Source organism: Nannochloropsis gaditana, assembly GCF_000240725.1.
Source record: "Nannochloropsis gaditana CCMP526 unplaced genomic scaffold scaffold163, whole genome shotgun sequence".
Classification (NCBI taxonomy): domain Eukaryota; class Eustigmatophyceae; order Eustigmatales; family Monodopsidaceae; genus Microchloropsis; species Microchloropsis gaditana.
The window spans coordinates 11767-28853 of record NW_005803790.1 but is presented as its reverse complement, the minus strand read 5'-3'; the positions used below and the strand labels follow the sequence as shown (position 1 = coordinate 28853).

General features: G+C 52.8%; 5 protein-coding genes across 5 annotated transcripts; 2 read left to right on the top strand and 3 right to left on the bottom strand.

Moving 5' to 3' along the window:
* Positions 1-1114: 1114 nt before the first annotated feature.
* On the top strand, positions 1115-3225 carry NGA_0674600 (uncharacterized protein; the record flags this gene model as incomplete). Its single annotated transcript, XM_005855577.1, has 6 exons — positions 1115-1352; positions 1421-1547; positions 1773-2006; positions 2236-2418; positions 2678-2882; positions 3106-3225. Coding segments are annotated over exons 1-6 (1071 nt in total), but the record flags the coding sequence as incomplete, so codon positions are not given.
* A 688-nt stretch (positions 3226-3913) lies between these two features.
* On the bottom strand, positions 3914-7025 carry NGA_0674310 (uncharacterized protein; the record flags this gene model as incomplete). The annotated part of the gene is made up of 4 exons (XM_005855573.1): positions 3914-5999; positions 6133-6525; positions 6695-6753; positions 6972-7025. 4 exons carry the CDS (start codon positions 7023-7025, stop codon positions 3914-3916), a joined length of 2592 nt encoding a protein of 863 aa, XP_005855635.1.
* Positions 7026-8081: 1056 nt separating this feature from the next.
* Positions 8082-10753, bottom strand: NGA_0674100 (dihydrolipoyllysine-residue acetyltransferase component 1 of pyruvate dehydrogenase complex). Its single transcript, XM_005855572.1, has 5 exons — positions 10677-10753; positions 9960-10009; positions 9585-9662; positions 9230-9301; positions 8082-8367 (listed from the first exon to the last, which is right to left on the bottom strand). Exons 1-5 carry the CDS (start codon positions 10729-10731, stop codon positions 8362-8364), a joined length of 261 nt encoding a protein of 86 aa, XP_005855634.1. The 5' UTR covers positions 10732-10753; the 3' UTR covers positions 8082-8361.
* A 586-nt stretch (positions 10754-11339) lies between these two features.
* Positions 11340-13973, bottom strand: NGA_0674000 (solute carrier family member b3). Its single transcript, XM_005855571.1, has 5 exons — positions 13819-13973; positions 12669-12745; positions 12461-12577; positions 12202-12296; positions 11340-11961 (listed from the first exon to the last, which is right to left on the bottom strand). Exons 1-5 carry the CDS (start codon positions 13960-13962, stop codon positions 11528-11530), a joined length of 867 nt encoding a protein of 288 aa, XP_005855633.1. The 5' UTR covers positions 13963-13973; the 3' UTR covers positions 11340-11527.
* Positions 13974-14871: 898 nt separating this feature from the next.
* NGA_0674500 (assembly protein) lies at positions 14872-17055 on the top strand. The gene is made up of 2 exons (XM_005855576.1): positions 14872-15083; positions 15516-17055. The coding sequence occupies exons 1-2, from the start codon at positions 14886-14888 to the stop codon at positions 17034-17036; spliced, it is 1719 nt and encodes a 572-aa protein (XP_005855638.1). The 5' UTR covers positions 14872-14885; the 3' UTR covers positions 17037-17055.
* The last annotated feature ends 32 nt before the right edge of the window (positions 17056-17087 follow it).

Sequence of the window (17087 nt, the reverse complement as noted above, 5' to 3'; positions counted from 1 at the left end):
TTTGCTGGTGCGGAAAAAATAACGTACACGGAGAAAAAAAAGCCGTCCCCCTCGTTCCCGCCGTCCAGCAACCGCTTCGGGTTGAGGATCGCAACAATGGCGCGAAAAAGGGGGAAAAAAATAATCTGCATATCCGCGGACATGAATGGAACGGTTATGTTAGAACTGAAGCACGAAATGTTTTTTTGTGCATTTACATGCTTAAGGATGGGGCAAGGTGTTCATTTATCCAGCCATGCTTGTTTTCATTACTCCAATTCATTAATCACAAAGAAATGAAAGGCACTTCTCCTGCCCCCGTATCATAAAGAGGACCCAGTTCAAGACGATTTATCTTAATTTCAGCTGTATAGTCCTCCAAATGGAAACAGAGCATGATTTGTTACCGAATCAGATAGCTTTAGAAATATTGCACACCAACTGGTCTTGATCAAAGCTGATCCATGCGATCACGCGTGCATTTTATCTAGAGCTTATACTCCGATGATGCTTTTCGTTATCTTTTCTCAGGAAAAAAATGGATGCCCCGGGTTGGAAAATAATGACATGGTAATTTAGGGATAATTACGATTTTTTTTCGCTAGTTCCTCGTTTTTACCCCTCACGCTAGAACAATGTAGCCGAAAAGGGGAAAATAACTCTGAGCGATATTGCAATATTTCCGCGAAATAAGCTCCCATGTAGGTAGCGGCTTTCGAGCAGAAGCTCCCTTTTGTGCACAAATTAATTTATCATAGGTCACTCGAAAACGGAGGGCGGTCAAATGCTGGTAGTTTAATGCGTTCAAAGCCTATCAGTGGCGCGATGATGTTTTACGAAAACCATCATGGTTCACAACGTGCGTTCTTTTCTGATGTAGGTGGCAAGCAGCGTTTGTCGAGGACAAGGTTGTCTGCTCGCTTCAAAACAAAATAATGCGCTCATCTCACACGCCCTTCCTGTTTATCAAATACATACAAGGTCCCAAGAATCCCCTCAAACAAGGAGAAGAGGCATAGAAAGAGAACGTGCGCAATAGAGCACACAAGGGTATATGCTGAAACCTTCCCTTCCGCCGAGGATGCCTGCACTCCCTCCTACAATCGTTCCACCCGCCAGCTCGAGCCAGCGTTCGTTACCGCCTCCCCTCCCTCGTAGCAAGAGAAGAAGAATGGCAAGAGGTCGGACCTTCAACTCCCCATTTCTTCTCCTGTCACTCAAGCTCCTATGCCTGGTCCTCCTCGCCGTGGACGGTGCTGGTGCCTCCGCGCGCAGCCAAAGTGACTACTATACCCGTTTGGGCCTGAAACGCGATGCCAACAAAAAAGATATAGCTAGAGCTTACAGGCGCATGGCGGTCAAAACTCATCCAGGTCAGTAGGGATGATCAGTTGTACTCTGCTCTTCGTCCTCACGTCTTCCTTTCTATCCATGGAATCAGATAAAGTGTCGCCAGACAAACGATCAGAGGCCGAGAAAAAGTTCAAGTCCATCACTGAAGCGTACGAAGTGCTCAGTGATCCCAAGAAACGAAAAATTTACGATACCTACGGCGAAGAGGGCGTGCGGTAAGCGAAAAGGGAGGAGTGGAGAGGGGTTCGGGTTAGGGTAAGGGTTAGGATTATCATCACGGACAACGTAGAAAGGAAGAAAAGGAGAAACGGAAGGCGGTCTTGGTGACATATAGCCTTGGTAAAGGCTAGAAATGACCAGTTTGGGCGCGCAAGACAACGAGGAACGGAGGCAGATCCGTTAGGGAGATGCAACGTCTTACACTCCTTGCTTTCCCACAGGGCCTCAGCGGGCGGCGTTCCCCCTCAGGGTCCAGGAGGTTATGGTTTCCCCGGCGGAGCAAGTCGGGCTAGAGGGTTTAATGGGGGTGACGGCGGGACTCGATTTTTCTTCAACGGCAGGGAGTACCGAGGCGGGCCCAGCCCTTTCGACGGGGGAGGAGGGGGAGGAGGGGGTGGAGGGGGCTTTGCAGCGGAGGATGTTTTTGAGCGCTTTTTTGGAGACATGTTTTTCGGGTGAGTGGTGGGTAGATTACTGTGGAAAGGGTCAGGGGAGGCAGGTCGCCTCGAGAGGTAAAGGCGGAGAAACGGACAGTGCACAGCTGAGGTTAATAAACGCGCTCAAAGCGAAAGCCGCACCAGAGCGCTCACCAATGAATCGTGCAGAGCCATTAAAACTAGCAAAGAGATGACCTCACAACGCCCCTCCCTTCCTCCCTCCCTCCCTCCTTCGTCCTTCCGCCAGCCCGGGCGCCAATGCACGGCCGGATCCGATGGGTGGTTCTCGCGGTTTCCAAGGGTACCAGCAACAACAACGACGATGGCAGCAGCAGCAACAACAGTCTGCGAAGCAGGAAAAAATGGTGTGTAGTCTAGAGGAGCTCTACCGTGGAACCACGAGGCATGTGACGGTGCACTCAGGGAGGAGGTAAAGCGGGAGGGCGGGAGGGCGGGAGGAAGGGAAAAATGAGCCGGGGAGTTTTTTGCTTCAAGTAGTAGGAATCCAGTATGTGTATTCTGAACTCCGGAGTTCCGCACGCTGGCTGGAAGGGCTAGATCGCCTGTTTCCCCATTGCTTTCTGCGCGCTTTTTCTCGTTGCCTCGCTTCCTCCTTATCCCTCGGGAAACTTCCCAAATACACCTCTGTCGCCTTACGCCTCCGTCACCCATGGCTCCTTCCGGTACAGAGAAAAAACCTTCCGCGTGGAAATAAAGCGTGGCTGGAAGGCCGGGACCAAGATCCAATTCGCCGCCGCTCCCTCCAGCCCTCCTTCCTTCCCTCCCTCGTCCCCTTTCCCACCCGTGGTTTTCATCCTGGTGGAGGCACGCCACCGGTATTTTACCCGGCGTGGCGACGACCTGGTCTGGAGGAAAGGATTGAGCACCGCGCAGGTGAGGAGACGTGGAGAGATGGGAGGAAAAAGGGATCTTGGAACCTGGAGGGTGGAGGAAGTCTTGGGGGCCGGATGGGGGTAATGGCTTGAATGTGGATCGTAGCATGGTAAGAAGGCCCCGGAATTTTGATGTCCGCGTGATGGACGCAAGGAGAGGTTTGTGGGCATGGTGTTCATTCAATTAGTAATTTCTTGGGATCTTCCCCCTTTTCTGTGTGCAGGCCGCCAAGGATATCGTCGTCAAGGTCCCCCTCTTGAACGGAAGAGAGGTGAAGGTGAAAGTGGAAAGAGGGAGAGTGCCTCGGGATGGGAGCCTCCTTCGACTGCGGGAAAAAGGAGGGGGTATGCCGAAAAAGGTGAGAGAGGTCGGATAAAAGAAGGGGGGGAAGCGGAAAAAGGTGTCGGGCTAGTGGATGGACATTGGGTTTCCTCCTGCTGCTTGCTCAAGCAAAGAAATGACCATTACAGGGTGGAGGCTTTGGTGACCTGATCGTGGAGCTCTATGTGCAAAAATAGGCAGAGCGTTGCCATTTGGTGGAAAAACGGACGAGAAAGATGGAAAGGGCGCGATACATACAGAGAAGGCCCACTTGTGCAAAGCATGCACAAGTCAAAGAATGCTGCATAGCTGCTTTGTCAACCTATTATGCCCAGGCAATCTCGTTGGATATCGATAGTGATATTTAATTTGGCACTACTTGATCTCGGCCGAACGGATATTTCTAATGACCTCACTGACATCGAAAGTAAATAAATGAAGATATTGTACTAGTAATAAGTCAGCTACAATTTAATGTTGTGCTTTTCGACGTGCGCATGGCTTGTATTATGCTCTTTCGTAATCACCATTATCTTTTGCTTCCCGTGAATTAGTCTTCTGGCGGGATGTTTTTTATGGAGACATAGAAGAGTGTTTCTTCCTTTCCTACATACATACGCAATACCCAGCATTGTTTGAAACAAGTTGTCAAGGGGCACAAGCTTGCACAGTGCCCTAGCTCTCATTCCCCGCCTAGTCTAGCGCATCTCTTAGACAACAGTCGTAAGCCAGCTTTCAGCGTCCGAACCCTCATTCTGTACATGCAATGGTAGGCAACCGACTGTCGAATGCAGAGAAAGAGAGGGATTGACCACCGGCTGCCGGCTGCTTTTCGGGATGTAAGTTGTGGTCGTGGTGATGGAGCTGGTACGGGATAAGGGCACCAGCGAAGGGGACTTCGTCAACAGTGGTGTGGGGGGAGCTCCACTCAAACGCACGAGCGGCGAGGAGGTCAGGATGCTCCAATCGAAGTCGCATTTCATCAAATCATCAAAATCGAGCGTTTCGTCACCATCTGTCGAGACCATCTTTTGCTCCTCCGCCCCTTCCAGTCCTGCCGAGGTTTGTCTAAACACCTTCCCGGTACTGGTCGCGCTAGGGCTGTTTGCCATATGTGAGCCATGCACGGAAAAGGCTGCTAAGGAAAGCAGAGTGGTCTGGAACTCCATGATGCTGGGTTCATGCGGATAGGCGCTCTGCCCGTCGGGACAATTCCACGCTCCCCTATGCTCTCCTTCTTCGATCCCTTCCGAAGTCTCTCCACTACTTTTTGTTGTCGCAACCTCTTCTTTGACTTGCCAGCATAGCTGCTGATCTTGCTGACGCTTTTGCTGAGACTGGTCAGTCAGTTGTCGTTGCGGCTGCCTGGAGGGCTGCTGTTGACTTTGCCATGCTTCATATTCTCGTGATCGTTGGGCATGTTGTTGTTGCTGCTGCTGCTGCTGCTGCGGGGGCGGCTGCGAACTTGGATAGTACAAATATTCTTTTGGAACGTTTCGATACTGCTGCTGACGGTGGCGGGATTGTTGCTGTCGTTGCCTTTGCCACACCTGGTACTGCTCGTGTGGCTGTAATTGGTGGTTATGGTGCAGTGTCTGCATTTGCTCCTGGTGAGTCTGGTGCTGTTTCTTGGTCTGATTTTGTCGTCGCTGCACCCATGATGACTGCGACTGAACAACTACATTCTGATGCGGCGGCTGCTGCTGCCATGAATGTGCTTCCTGAAATCCAGTCAGGGCTGCAAGTTGCGGCTCAGAGACGTAAAAATGGGAGTCCTTCCCTCCCGGTTCCCTCCACAGACTGCCTCCGTCATGACTATGGCTGATACCAAGGCCCTCCCAATCCAACTCAGTCCCGTCCCATGGCCCGTTCGTGTCTTGACATTTACGTTTGTGCCGACGGCGGGTCAGTGGCCTGTGTTTAAAGTCATTACTGAGCTCCTCCCGGCCCCTGAGACTCGCGGCAGGCCCAACGATGTTGTCACCGACTCCCCCCAAATTCTTGTCCCACCCATGGCCTATTCCATCTCGAAACGATGCCTTTGATCCTGTGAAAGCAGTGGCAGCGGCAGGTCCAGTCGTGTTGTCAGGATACGTTTCCGAGACGTCCTTTTCACTGTTCACATTTGAAGATCGCCTGTTCCGATCCATGACTGGGCGGGCAGCATGCAGAGGTGAATACGAAGGACAAATCTCATCGACCCGTAGCAATTCAATAGAAATGATGCAAGAAGCGTAGGCGCCTTCATCCTCCACGACATGCCGCACAGACGTGCGGCCCCAGAAGGGTTCCCCTTTCCGACCCAGACATTCCAAATCCATTGTCACTTCCCCTACAGGCGAAGCGGCGGAAAAGATGGCCTGGGACAAGCGACCGTAGAGCTTTCGTTGGGAGAACGGGGTGAAAAGGCACCCCCACAGGAAAATGGGAAGCATCCGGTGATGTTCGAGAAGGGAGAGGGCGTCGGTCATCGACATGAGCATGGACTCAAAGAGGGGATTGACGCTCAGGCGTACGTGCCCGCCTTCCATCACATAGTACGCCACGGCTTTCCCTTCTCCACTTTCAAAACCACGAAACCCTTCGTGCAAAAGATCGCTAGGATCGCTGTCGTCAGAAACCTCGGACATGGGCCCATACAGAGGGGTACCAGGCGGCATATCCCGGCAGTTTGGAGGACGTTGCTGCACGAGAATGGCCGTGACGTGGTCCAGCGCCAAGGCTCGCACCACTTGATTGAAGGCCCCGTAAGAGCTATCCTGCCGATGCGTGCCCGACATGAGGTTCCAGGCGCGGCTGTGACGGAGACGAGACAGGCAAAGAGAGAAATCTTGTCAGACCACACGAGGGGAAAAATTATACAATGGCGTTGCTCCACCCCCTCACATTGCACCAAGTCAGGACATCTATCGTGAGAAACGTGACGTACAGGACGGCGATGGTTTTCTCTGTGTCGCTCTGGCCCCGGTAGTGGAGGCTGGCAAAGCCATGGGAGAGGTCGGTAGCGAGGGTGGAGACGGGGTACTCGGCGAGGCGAAGACGTCCGGGAGCAGCACCAACAGGGTTCACGGCTGCATCCGTGGCAAGTAGAAAGCCGGGGGTTTTACCGTCAGTACTGGAGTTCTCGATGCTTTGGGTAGCCGAAGACCCCGACTCAGACGACCCGCAGGCGTGGAGAGACGATGGGCATGGCGGGTTTGGTGCGCCGTTATGCGGATTCGAAGACTCGTAAATCTCATTGAGCAATGTCAAGGCCTGGGTCTTACGTGGCCGCCCTTGGGTGCGCACTTGTTCAATACATGCGATACCCAATTTGGTGCATCTGTGCGGGCGTCAGGGTTTATGGGCAAGAAATGCGTAAGGCGGAAGGAACGGATATTGCAAATCTTGAGAGTCCAACAATAAATGAGACTGCAGTCGGCTTTCTAATGTATTGCTGCAGCGGTTCGTTGAATTTCTGGCTTGTGAGACGTGACTTTTTGATTACCTACAAGACCACTCGCTCAACGCTCAGGAACATTCTTCGAGATGCCCAAATCAAATTGAGCTCCTAAGTGGTAAAATCATGGATTACATCCGTGTACTTTCTCTTACCGTTCGCACGATGGTTCACCACGGTTGCATCGGATCTGTCAGGATGGTACAGTTGCAATACATGCCATGCATAAGTGAGGACATGAACAACGTCACTCGCTCGATTCGCAGTGGTCGAGGTGAAATGTGACACGAGATCCTCTTTTGCATCAGCATCCTTGATCCAAATCTTACCTTGGCACTTCGACAGGCGGTGCACGTATTCTTGGAAACTCGAGTGGCTACCATGTCGCACTGTTTGAAAGGGAAAACATTAAGCGCCTAAACTGTAAGCACAAGCCCAAGAGCTTTCTTGCCTACGCCACATCCCGCACCACCACGCTGCACGTCTGTAGACAGGTACAGCTCCCAACGACGGGAAGCTCTGGGTACTTGCTCACTAGAAACACACTCGTCACGTACAAAAATTACAGAGAGCACGAAAATCCCCCGGCAAAGCCCAAAGATGCGGGGGACAGAGAATAGGAACTTGAACACATGACAGGAAAATAAGACTGAGATAACGGCTTCTGCTGGGGCATCGGGGCCGTTAAGGTCTGACGCCATTCCTATATGCCCGTCAAAACTACTGAATGATGCAAAATTGTAAGTATATTAACGAGCTTCAGGACGCCTTATGACAACAAGAATTTTTGATGTTGATTCCTCTCCTGAGTTTTGACGAGAGTTGATACCGATGTCGGCTTTCTTTCTCACTCGCGCCCCAATACAAATGCAACTCCCGTTAAAAGCGTACGTCACGAACTTCTCGCGAGGCGACTATCACACGGCGGATAGCGGCTTAAGAAGAAAACAGTTTTTTTAGTCACCAGGCTGTTGTCGTGTATATTTTCTACCGAGTGTGCCATTCCTGTTGTATGCACAAAAGAAAGATGTGCAATTTTTGTAGAAAAATAAAAATAAACAATGAATTGGACCGTAAGCCTGAACCCTAACAGGTAGGAAGAGAAAAATTGCTCACTTGGAAAGGGACGGTTGGTGCGGCATGAGAATTAATTTTCACTATGCTGTCAATCTGCACAAATAGTTGAGTCTAGTGAGGCCCCCAATGCAAGCCCCCTTGTAGTGTTTCCTGTGTCCTGCACATCGATGCATTTGAAAAGCCATGGGAGGACCTTGATTCATGTTGCTAGAGTCATTTTCGGGAGATATGGATATTTTCCCCCGATCAAATGGAAAAACCAAACACAATGCGACAGAAAAGTTCATTCAAATAACTTGCTAATCCCGAAAGAAATTCGTGCCGCAAAACTGCGACAACATTTAATTCTCGTACCCCGACCATGAAATCGATCAATTTCTTCTTCCTCATATATGGGTGAAATCTAATGGCATCGATTGATTTAATCAATCAGCAACTTCTATACCCATAACCTTTCCCAAAAAAGTCCTCTCTATCCTTGTCTGCCTTTTCCCTTTTCCTTCGTACACGATCCAATCCTGATTTGATAGGTATCAAACTCTGCGGGATGCTCCACCTCTGGCGGTAAGACTGATCTCTTCCTGTCACATAGGCGTTTGACCAGTGGAGCCGAAGGCATCCACGTATGCCTTTTGCGCCTTGCTAAGACTGCGGTCAACGGGAGAGTAAAGAAAGGATCAGATTTCGCAGAAGAAATGATGGACTGCTAGTTTAAGAAATCTTCAATCGTTAAGCGCTAAATATCAGCCTAATCCCTTTCACAGTCATTCTCATGATAGAAAAGGAGACAGCGATCAAGACCAGAAAAGAAAGACAACGACCCACAAATGACAAAAAAAGGGATAAAAAAGGAGGAAAATTTTAAAAGAAATGCATGGAGAAGAGGAACATTCCCAGCTTCGCAGGTATACAAGAGGGCCACAGATACCTCACAAAAACCGCCAATGAGACGATTGAATCCGACATCTGAAATCCCCTTTCTTTTTAAAGACATGTCAGGCACGAAATTCCCTTCCCTCCTACCTCTTCGCCAAAGCCCCGCCCCGGGCGAAAGTTCCCCAGCGTTTGAAGGCATAGGACTCATCTGGTATCGAGGGAGAGGGGGAGGAAGGGGGGGAGGGGGGGGGGGAGGAGGAGGGGAGGGAGGGGACGCAGTCTTCGCCGGCGGAGGGGATGTCTGCGTGACAGGAGGGAGGGGGGGGGCTTGATGGGGAAGGAGGACGAAGGGGAGGAGGCGGTGCCGTGTCTTGAGGAGGAGAAGGAGGGGGAGGGGGAGAGGGAGGAGGAGCATCTTCTTCCTTGGCTACAGCAGCGGGGGCGGGCTGGCTTGCGCGAGAGTAAAATCGGCGAAGGCGGCCACGTCATCTTTGGACTCGACGATGACCTGACACAGGGGAAGGGGGGGGAGAAGAGAGGAGAGAGGGGTGGGAAGGGGGCAGGGGTGCAGCGGGGGAGTGGTCGAGGGAGGTAGGGAGGGAGGGAAAGAGGGAGGGGGAGGGGGGCTGCTCACCATGATGGGTGATCCGACGGCAATGTCGCTCGTGCCCTCTTCGACTAGGATTTTGGCCACGGCTCCCTCATCCTAATGAAAAGGAAGAAAAAAGATAGGGAAATGCAGGGGGGAGAAGACGGTGCAGGGGCGGGTAGAAAAATTCAACTCGGATTACAAAGGTGTGGGTAAGGTGCGTAAGGTGCCTGCGGGGCATCTTCCCCTTCCCACCCTATCCCCCGGCAGGGAGCCTCATTCATACCTCCCGCTACCCCTTTCTCAGAGGGTGAGACTTGACGCCCAGCTTCCGCCTTTCCAGCTGTCATTTCTCCGGCACTGTGTCCCCCCCCTCCCCCTTGTAGCCACCCTGACATACCTGCGCTTCGAAGGCCATGGTTGCCTTGTCCGTCTCGATGTCGCACAGGGCATCGCCCGGCCCGATTTCATCGCCTTCCTGGGAAGAAAGGGAGCAAAAAAAGTGCAGATGAAATGTGAGCCAGCGAGAAAGTGGACCTTCATGTTGATACTTCCCCCCCCCCCCCACCCCTGACCACCGCCGCGTCCTCCCCCCAAGTCTCCAACCCTAACCCTAACCGTAACCCTACCCGGGCTTCCTCCTCCGAGGCCCCAGAAACGTCCGGTCCATCCTTTCCCTCCAACCGTCCATTTTCGTCACCCACGCTCACGCTTTTCGCCGAGGGACTCCCCCCGGTTTTCCACCTCCCTCCCCGTGGCTTTCCTTCCTACCAACCTTCTTGTGCCACACCGCCACATTGCCGTGGGTCATCGTGGGCGAAAGTGCTGAACATGGTTGGATGTGTCGGACATGAGAGAATTGGATTCAGAACACTTTTAAAATCTAGATCCAGTATTGGACCGCCTGGATCCATCGCAGGACAGCGTGGCTCTGACCGCCAACGGTTGATTGACGAGTACAGCACAAATAAGACCTCACAAAGGTCCATGAAGAGAAAACCGCTACCAACTTTGAGCATCTTGAAGTACATCCCCCACTCGAACCCTTTCTCCGACCCCATTCCCATTTCTGCGGGAGAATGCGGCAGAAATAGGTGGAGGCTGCCGAGTCACGCGACGGGCAGGCCGGCGTCCCGACGACGTGCCCCGTTTCACAGCACGTACCTGGCATTCCCACCACAGTATGCTCAGGAAGGGACGCAAACGTGGCTCTTTCCATCGTGGATGCGAGATATTTCGGCCTTGATGCGCGTGGCAGCGCCCCTCGGGTGCCTGAATGTCGCGGCGCCAAGATTGAGATTAATTGCGAGAAAGATAAGTGAGAGCACCGCGGGGCAAATGTGATGTGGCACAGGCTCGCGCTGGCCACATCTCCGTTTCACGTTTAATGATACATATAGTACAGTATCATGGTACGTGAAATACAAGCAATGAAGCTATATAAACATACGCTCAAGACTCAGATACCACCGATTCAACGTTTGTTACATACCTGCCCGGGTGACAGCACCGGCGACTACCAGTCGTCTCGAAGCGAATGCCAGCATTTTATTTAAGCCTGAAGGTGTCAAAATGGGCGTGGGGGGTCACAAAGGAGAAAAATTCGTGTGTTGACGGTTTTTACTCGTTTCTTTGATCAAAAGCATGATCGCTTATTATCCCATCGGCTAGAGGTAGGAATTCTTTTGATGCATTTCGCATACCCTTTCCATAAGATCGTACAACGATGAAGAGCATACAGTGCGACCGTAATGTAGGAGATAACAGGTACGAGATCTTCGATGGTACTGGAATGAAAACACATAGTCGTTTCAGGCCTTTTGCTTATTACTCGACAAGAACCTCCCCGCCCCACGGTGGCAATGTGATTTCGAGTCGGAAATTAAGTTATCAGGTCCTTTGGTGACCTTTTACCGCAAAAATCAGTACATCTGTAATTTTACTATGCTTGAGAATGTCCTGCAATACAGAATTGATGATTTGATTTGGAGATCACCGTGAATCTTTTCGTGAAAAAATGCCGTGCGCTATGATCGAAGTAAAGCGACCGAAAGCACCTATCACAGGGAGACATGGATTAAAATGCTCAAAGTGGGCACATGTCTGTGGAATTTCGGTCTTTGAAGCGATTTACAGGCAGTCAGACTGACCGGACTAAGCTGCACCATTGCAAGGTGGTACTTTCTTGTTTCACGATCGGACGATCCATTCTATTTCGATATACATGTGACGTGACTATAAGCCCGTCATCCATCGACAAACTCAGAGTTGTTCTTAAAACAACCCCGCCTTTCCTTGTCCTTTCGACGCCAAGCCCGTTCCTTCGTTCTCTTTTCGCAAGTACTATTGCTGAATCAACCCTCCGTTGCCCACTGCCGTAGGACCAACCACTTCCCCTTTACAATTTAAGACCGCATCGTCAGCACCCTTCTTTTTGTCCATGTTTTTCACGTATACGGAGACGGTCAGTCCTGCCAAGACCAGCATGCCGCCCACCACGTATAAATTCGAGAAGGGTTTAGGGAACAAGAGGAAGGAGAGGCAGATCGTCATGGTTTTCCGGCTGTTCCCCACCAGGACTGCAGCCACCGATCCGAACGATTTGACCAAAGCCATGTGAAGGGATATGGCGACATAGGCGAGCAAGGTATAGACAAGGAGGAGGACGGCGGCCTTGTGGTCGGCTTGGGCGTAGGCGAGGGCTCCAAGAAGGTCACCCGAGAGCAGTGTGGAGACGGACATGAGGCCCAGCGTCAATATGTTGGAGTAGAAGGTGACTGGGAGGAATATCAGGGACGGAGGGAGGGAGGGAAGGAAGGCCAAAATGAAAGAAGGGAGGCGAAGTGCGTTGTCCTTCGCGGCAGGCATCGCTTGCGCCCCGGAACAAGTCACCGACCAGGATAGGTCTACCGCCATCTTTTCCTTTCTCCACCTCGATGATATGCTCCCACGCATCGCTCGACCCCTCCCTCCCTCCCTCCCTCCCTCTGTCCGGTCGCCCCGTTCATCTTACCTACCTTCCAGGCGGGACGATCCCTCCGCAAAGAGCCGCTCTTGCAAATTGGGCAGCACGGCGTCGCAGACCACAGAGAGGGAAACGAGAGTGATGCCCCTGCAGCCGGAAAAGGAGGAAAAGGGAGGAAGAGGCAATGAGGGAGGGAGGGAGAGCAGGGGAGGGGGTAGGTTCCTGTTCGATTTGACCTGCTGACAGCCCACTCATCAAAGCCTCACGACCAGACTTTCCTGCCTTGACCTCCCCTGTCTATCCCTCCCTACCAGGGCGAAAAAGATGGCGCCACTCGGACATCTGCGAAGGCAAAGAGGATAAGCCCGACACAAACAGCCACGGCGGCGGCATACTCGACGCCCTTGAACGGCTTCTGATTCATGACGCTGTGGAAGCGAGGCGGAGGAGGTGTGGGAGGGAGTGAAAAAAGGAAGAAGTGAGGGTGGGAGGTAGGGAGGTGGGGAAGGAGGAGGTTACCTGGAGATAACCATGGTCGGGATGAGCTTGCAGGAGCGGAATACGACCTTCGTGGGGTAGTTAATGTAGTCTAGCGCCTGACGGGGGGTTCAGAAAAGAAGAAAAAGACAGCAAGAGGGAGGAGATTGGGGTTGAGGGCGACAGCAAAGAGGGAAGTAAAGAGGGAGGGAGGTATAGGAGTGAATACCGCTTGAGAGAGGAGGCGATGAGCGGCAGGGAGAGGGCCTGGCGCTAATTCTCCGACAGCGTATCCTCATTTCCTCCCCTCTCTCCCTTCCTCCTCTCCCTCTATCCAACCTTGTTTGCAAGGGATGAGCTCCCCATCAGGCAAAGCGTTGTGCCCACATAGCTCCGCCAACTACCTCGCCGGACGCCAGCTTCCTTGTACCATCGCCGCTCCCAGTAGGAGAAGACGGTCACGCCCAACACCTCTAAGAAACCCAACGACCACCCGAACGTGAAGCCGGGGAAGTGCATGATTTGCTCTGGAGGGAGGGGCGGAGAGAGAGGCAGGGGGAAGGGCAGTGGAAGGGAAGGGCGGAGACAGAGGCGGGGGGAAGGGCAGTGGGAGGGAGGGAAGGCAGCAGGTTAGGCGGTGTATGATCAGGGAAGGTGTTGACGGGGGCAAGAGGGAGAAAATTTCGGGACCGTCCCAACGCGCAACATACAGAAGACGAATGCAGAAAACGGAAGAAAGGAGATGGAGGGCCGATGGTTCACTTCCCGGAGGCGTGAAAACTCTTTCTTGGTACCTTGCAAGAGGTTGTGCACGCCAAAAAAGAAGAAAAGTCCCACAACCAACAGGCAGAACTTCCAGATGCGAGGAAGGGTGTCAAGAGTGGACAGCAACGACATCGTCGGGGCAGAAGTCTTCTTGGGCGTGTCAGGGTCATCAATGGGAAGTTCCTACGCACATGGGAGAGGGAGCGTTTGAGTGCATCAAGCGGGGAAAAGCTCTGACGCGCGTCAGTGGAAGCCAGGTCGATTAGCTTCATCCTGGACAGATTGTCGTACAGGGCACTGGAAAAATAACAAAGTATATATATATTTATACACGCATAACAGGAGTTGCTGCGTCTGTGGCAGCCTGATCCCAAAAACCATGTGGAGAACTTCCCCCACTAGAGAGCGGTCACCTCCTTACACGTACCCCCAGCAGATTCATCTTTTCGGCTTCAGATGTCCCAGACGCTTCATCTATTCGAAGGATCCTTCCTTTTTCCATCTCGCGCTCATGTGAATGCATTTGCTGCACCTTCTTTGAGGCGATTGGAGTGTGAAGATCACGCCGCATGGGCCTGCTGTGTAACGTAAAAAGACAAAAAAAGGGATGGTATAAATGGGGTGGAGTTCGCGGATATCACCGGACAATAGGCAATTTAATGTGTACACAACAATAAGAAAGAGGATTTTCTTCTATTGTCTGCGAAAGGTGATCGAAAGGGTGGACGTGCGGTGGTTTTTCAGACTAGATGATGGCGAAAGACGAGCAGGACCATAAGGCACTGAAATCACGCGATGAAAGATGGAAAAAAAAACTTCTGGCTATCCAGTACACCATTAATTGATGATAATACGCATACTAAGCGATAGGAGCTGCCCTTTGACCAATAATTCTGCACATTGCGTACACTGAACGCCAAAAGCACCGACCCAGGATCACCTGTCGACGATTCGCCCATGATTGAGGCACTACCTTACGATCGTGTGGTGCTGGCAACAAACTCGGCACACAGCAACACCAGGTCCTCCACCCGCACGTGTGGGTACCTTATCAGCTTCATCATGCTTTTGCTTTTATTTCACACGACCACCCGCGTGGTTTACGCGCATGGAGAAATGTGCTTCGTTGTCAATCAGGGTGCCTGCGCGCCGGCCGGGCGTTGTTCTTCCGTCCTCATCATCCCCTTCCCTCGAGCGAGCCCCGGGCTGGATTAATTCCCCCTCAAATTGACGGAAAAGGACGCCAGCCATGTAACATACACATGCAAGCTCATTCGCGTAGGAAATTTGTGCCGCGGAATGTGCACTTGGTGATTTCCATGGCCTGAGATTGAGTGTATACGTTGATCCGGCGCGCTAAGCAATGGATATAGATACAGGAGGTGATGTTCTCAATGCAAGCGCAAAAAATGCCTCGCCTTCCCATATTTCAAGCCAATTCACAAGCCCTGCTTCCTTTCCCAACCAACCTTCTCAATCTAGTGCTGCATCGAGATGACTCCGAGGCAGCAATACACGGGGTCGCGGCGACGCGGGGCCAGTACGGGCTTCATAATGGCGGCAACTGCAGTAGCAGCAGGAGTCGCACAAGCCTTTCTAGCCCCCTTCAACCCGCCTGCGCAAGGGGGAATTGGAGTACAAAAAGCAAGCAATATAATGCATCAACAGCATCAACAAAAGCATAGCATAAGGGTAAGGAATAACGTACAGGAGAAGAGGAAAAGGGTAGTGCACGTGTTGATTTGGTTGGCTGGACAACAAGCTTCACGAGAAAGTGAGGTTAGGGTTCATCAAGCTAGCATGCATGATGAGTTTGAACCTTATGTCCTTGCACTCCTGGTCTGAAGTGCGTCTCAGGCTATCGCAAATGTAGACTCGTTGATGTGTGTGGAGTGCTCACTGCTGGGATGCCACACCCACCAATTTGTGCTTTGTCATGTCCCTACCTCCTCGTGTCCTCCTTACATTCGGTACAAAGCATTTATGCGACACTATATTGGGTTTAATCGTCCCTATGGACACATGTCCAGGCCTCGTACGGCTGTATCACTCGTTGTGAAGATTTTATGATGACGTCTCTCATCTCCTCCGCCGCGCTCTCTCTTACCGTCCTCATCACATCAGAACACCCGTCTCGCGGCCACCCTCGCTGACCGTCCCCGGTCCACATCTTTCGAGGAGTCAAGCAAAGAAATTGAAGCGGAAACCGTCGCGCTCAAGCCTCCATCGCGCGAAGAACAAGCTAAGGATTGGTTCAACGCTGTTTTGGCAGACCGCGACCCCCACCCTGCCTTTGGGCGGGCCACGGAGGAAGGGGTGGAGCGCTTTCTGGCAGGGGAAACGAGGGCACCGACCCGGCGAGAAGAGGCATGGCGGTTCACGGATCTAAGCCGTCTGTATGGGCGACGGCCATCGAAGCCTCCCGCGGTCCTACAGCCGGCCCAGGTGACCGCATTGAAGGCGAAGATCGAGGAACACACCTTGGAGGTGTGCGAAGGACGGGTCGTGGTCTTCGTGGACGGCGTCCACCGACCCGAGTTGTCCCACGTGGCGAGGTTAAAGGAGGAAGGGCCGAAGGAGGGGTGGAGAGCGGGCAGCATATTTGAGTTCTCGAAGGAGGAGCAGGAGGAGTTGTTCCGGGAGGTCGAGTGGGCGCCGGAGGTCGGGCTCCGGCACACGTTGGCGTCCGGTTCCTTGCCCTTTTCGTGCTTGAACCAGGCCTGTGTGAAAGACGCGGCCTGCCTGGTGGTGGACGAACGGGGAGAGATGTCGGCGCCCGTGCAATTTATCTTCGTCTCCACCTCCAGCCAAGGGGAGGGCGGGGCGGAGGGGGAGAAAGACGTGCGAGTTTCCCACCCGCGCTTGGCGGTGGTGGCGCGAAAACGCTCGGCAGGAAAATTTGTCCAGTCCTACATCGACATAGGCTCGGGAACAGCCTTGGCGAATGCCTGCACCACGGTGCGTGTGGACCGACGGGCGGAAGTGCAGCACTTGCACGCCAACGAGCTGGGCCCGAGGGGCCTCATGTTTGACGCGGTCTCTGTCACGACCAAGAAATTGAGCGCCTACAAGAACGTGTTCGTGAACGTGGGGGGGGAGTTGGGCCGGGTCAATTTCCAAGCGACCTTGAACGGGACGGAGGGACGGGTGGACACGGAGGGGGTGACCATCACTGGGGAGGAACAAGAACTCGATATCCACTCCTACATCCACCATCGCCGGAAAGGCGGGGAGAGTAACATGTACCAGTGCAACATTGTGAGTGGGGACAGCCACTGCGTGTTCAAGGGACGGATGAAATTGGAGCCACGAGCACGGGGGGTGACGGCGGACCAGCTGATTCGCTCCATCATGCTCACGGACTCCTGCACCGTGGACGCCATGCCCACCTTGGAGGTGTGTTCGGGGGATGTGGACTGCACGCACGGGGCCACGGTGGCGGATATCGACGAGAACGAAGCTTTCTACCTTCAGTCCAGAGGCATATCACGCCGGGAGGCACGCCAGGTGTTGATGATGGGCTTCGCTGCTCAGGTATACAACCAGATCCCGTGCGAAAAAATGAAGAAGAGGCTGGGTGAACGGCTCTATGACGTGTGCCCAGATGTAGGCATAGCCAAGAAGTACGAGTACTTGAGTGTGTAGGCAGGGAGGGAAGGAGGAGAAAAGAAGAAAAAGACAGCAAGAGGGAGGAGA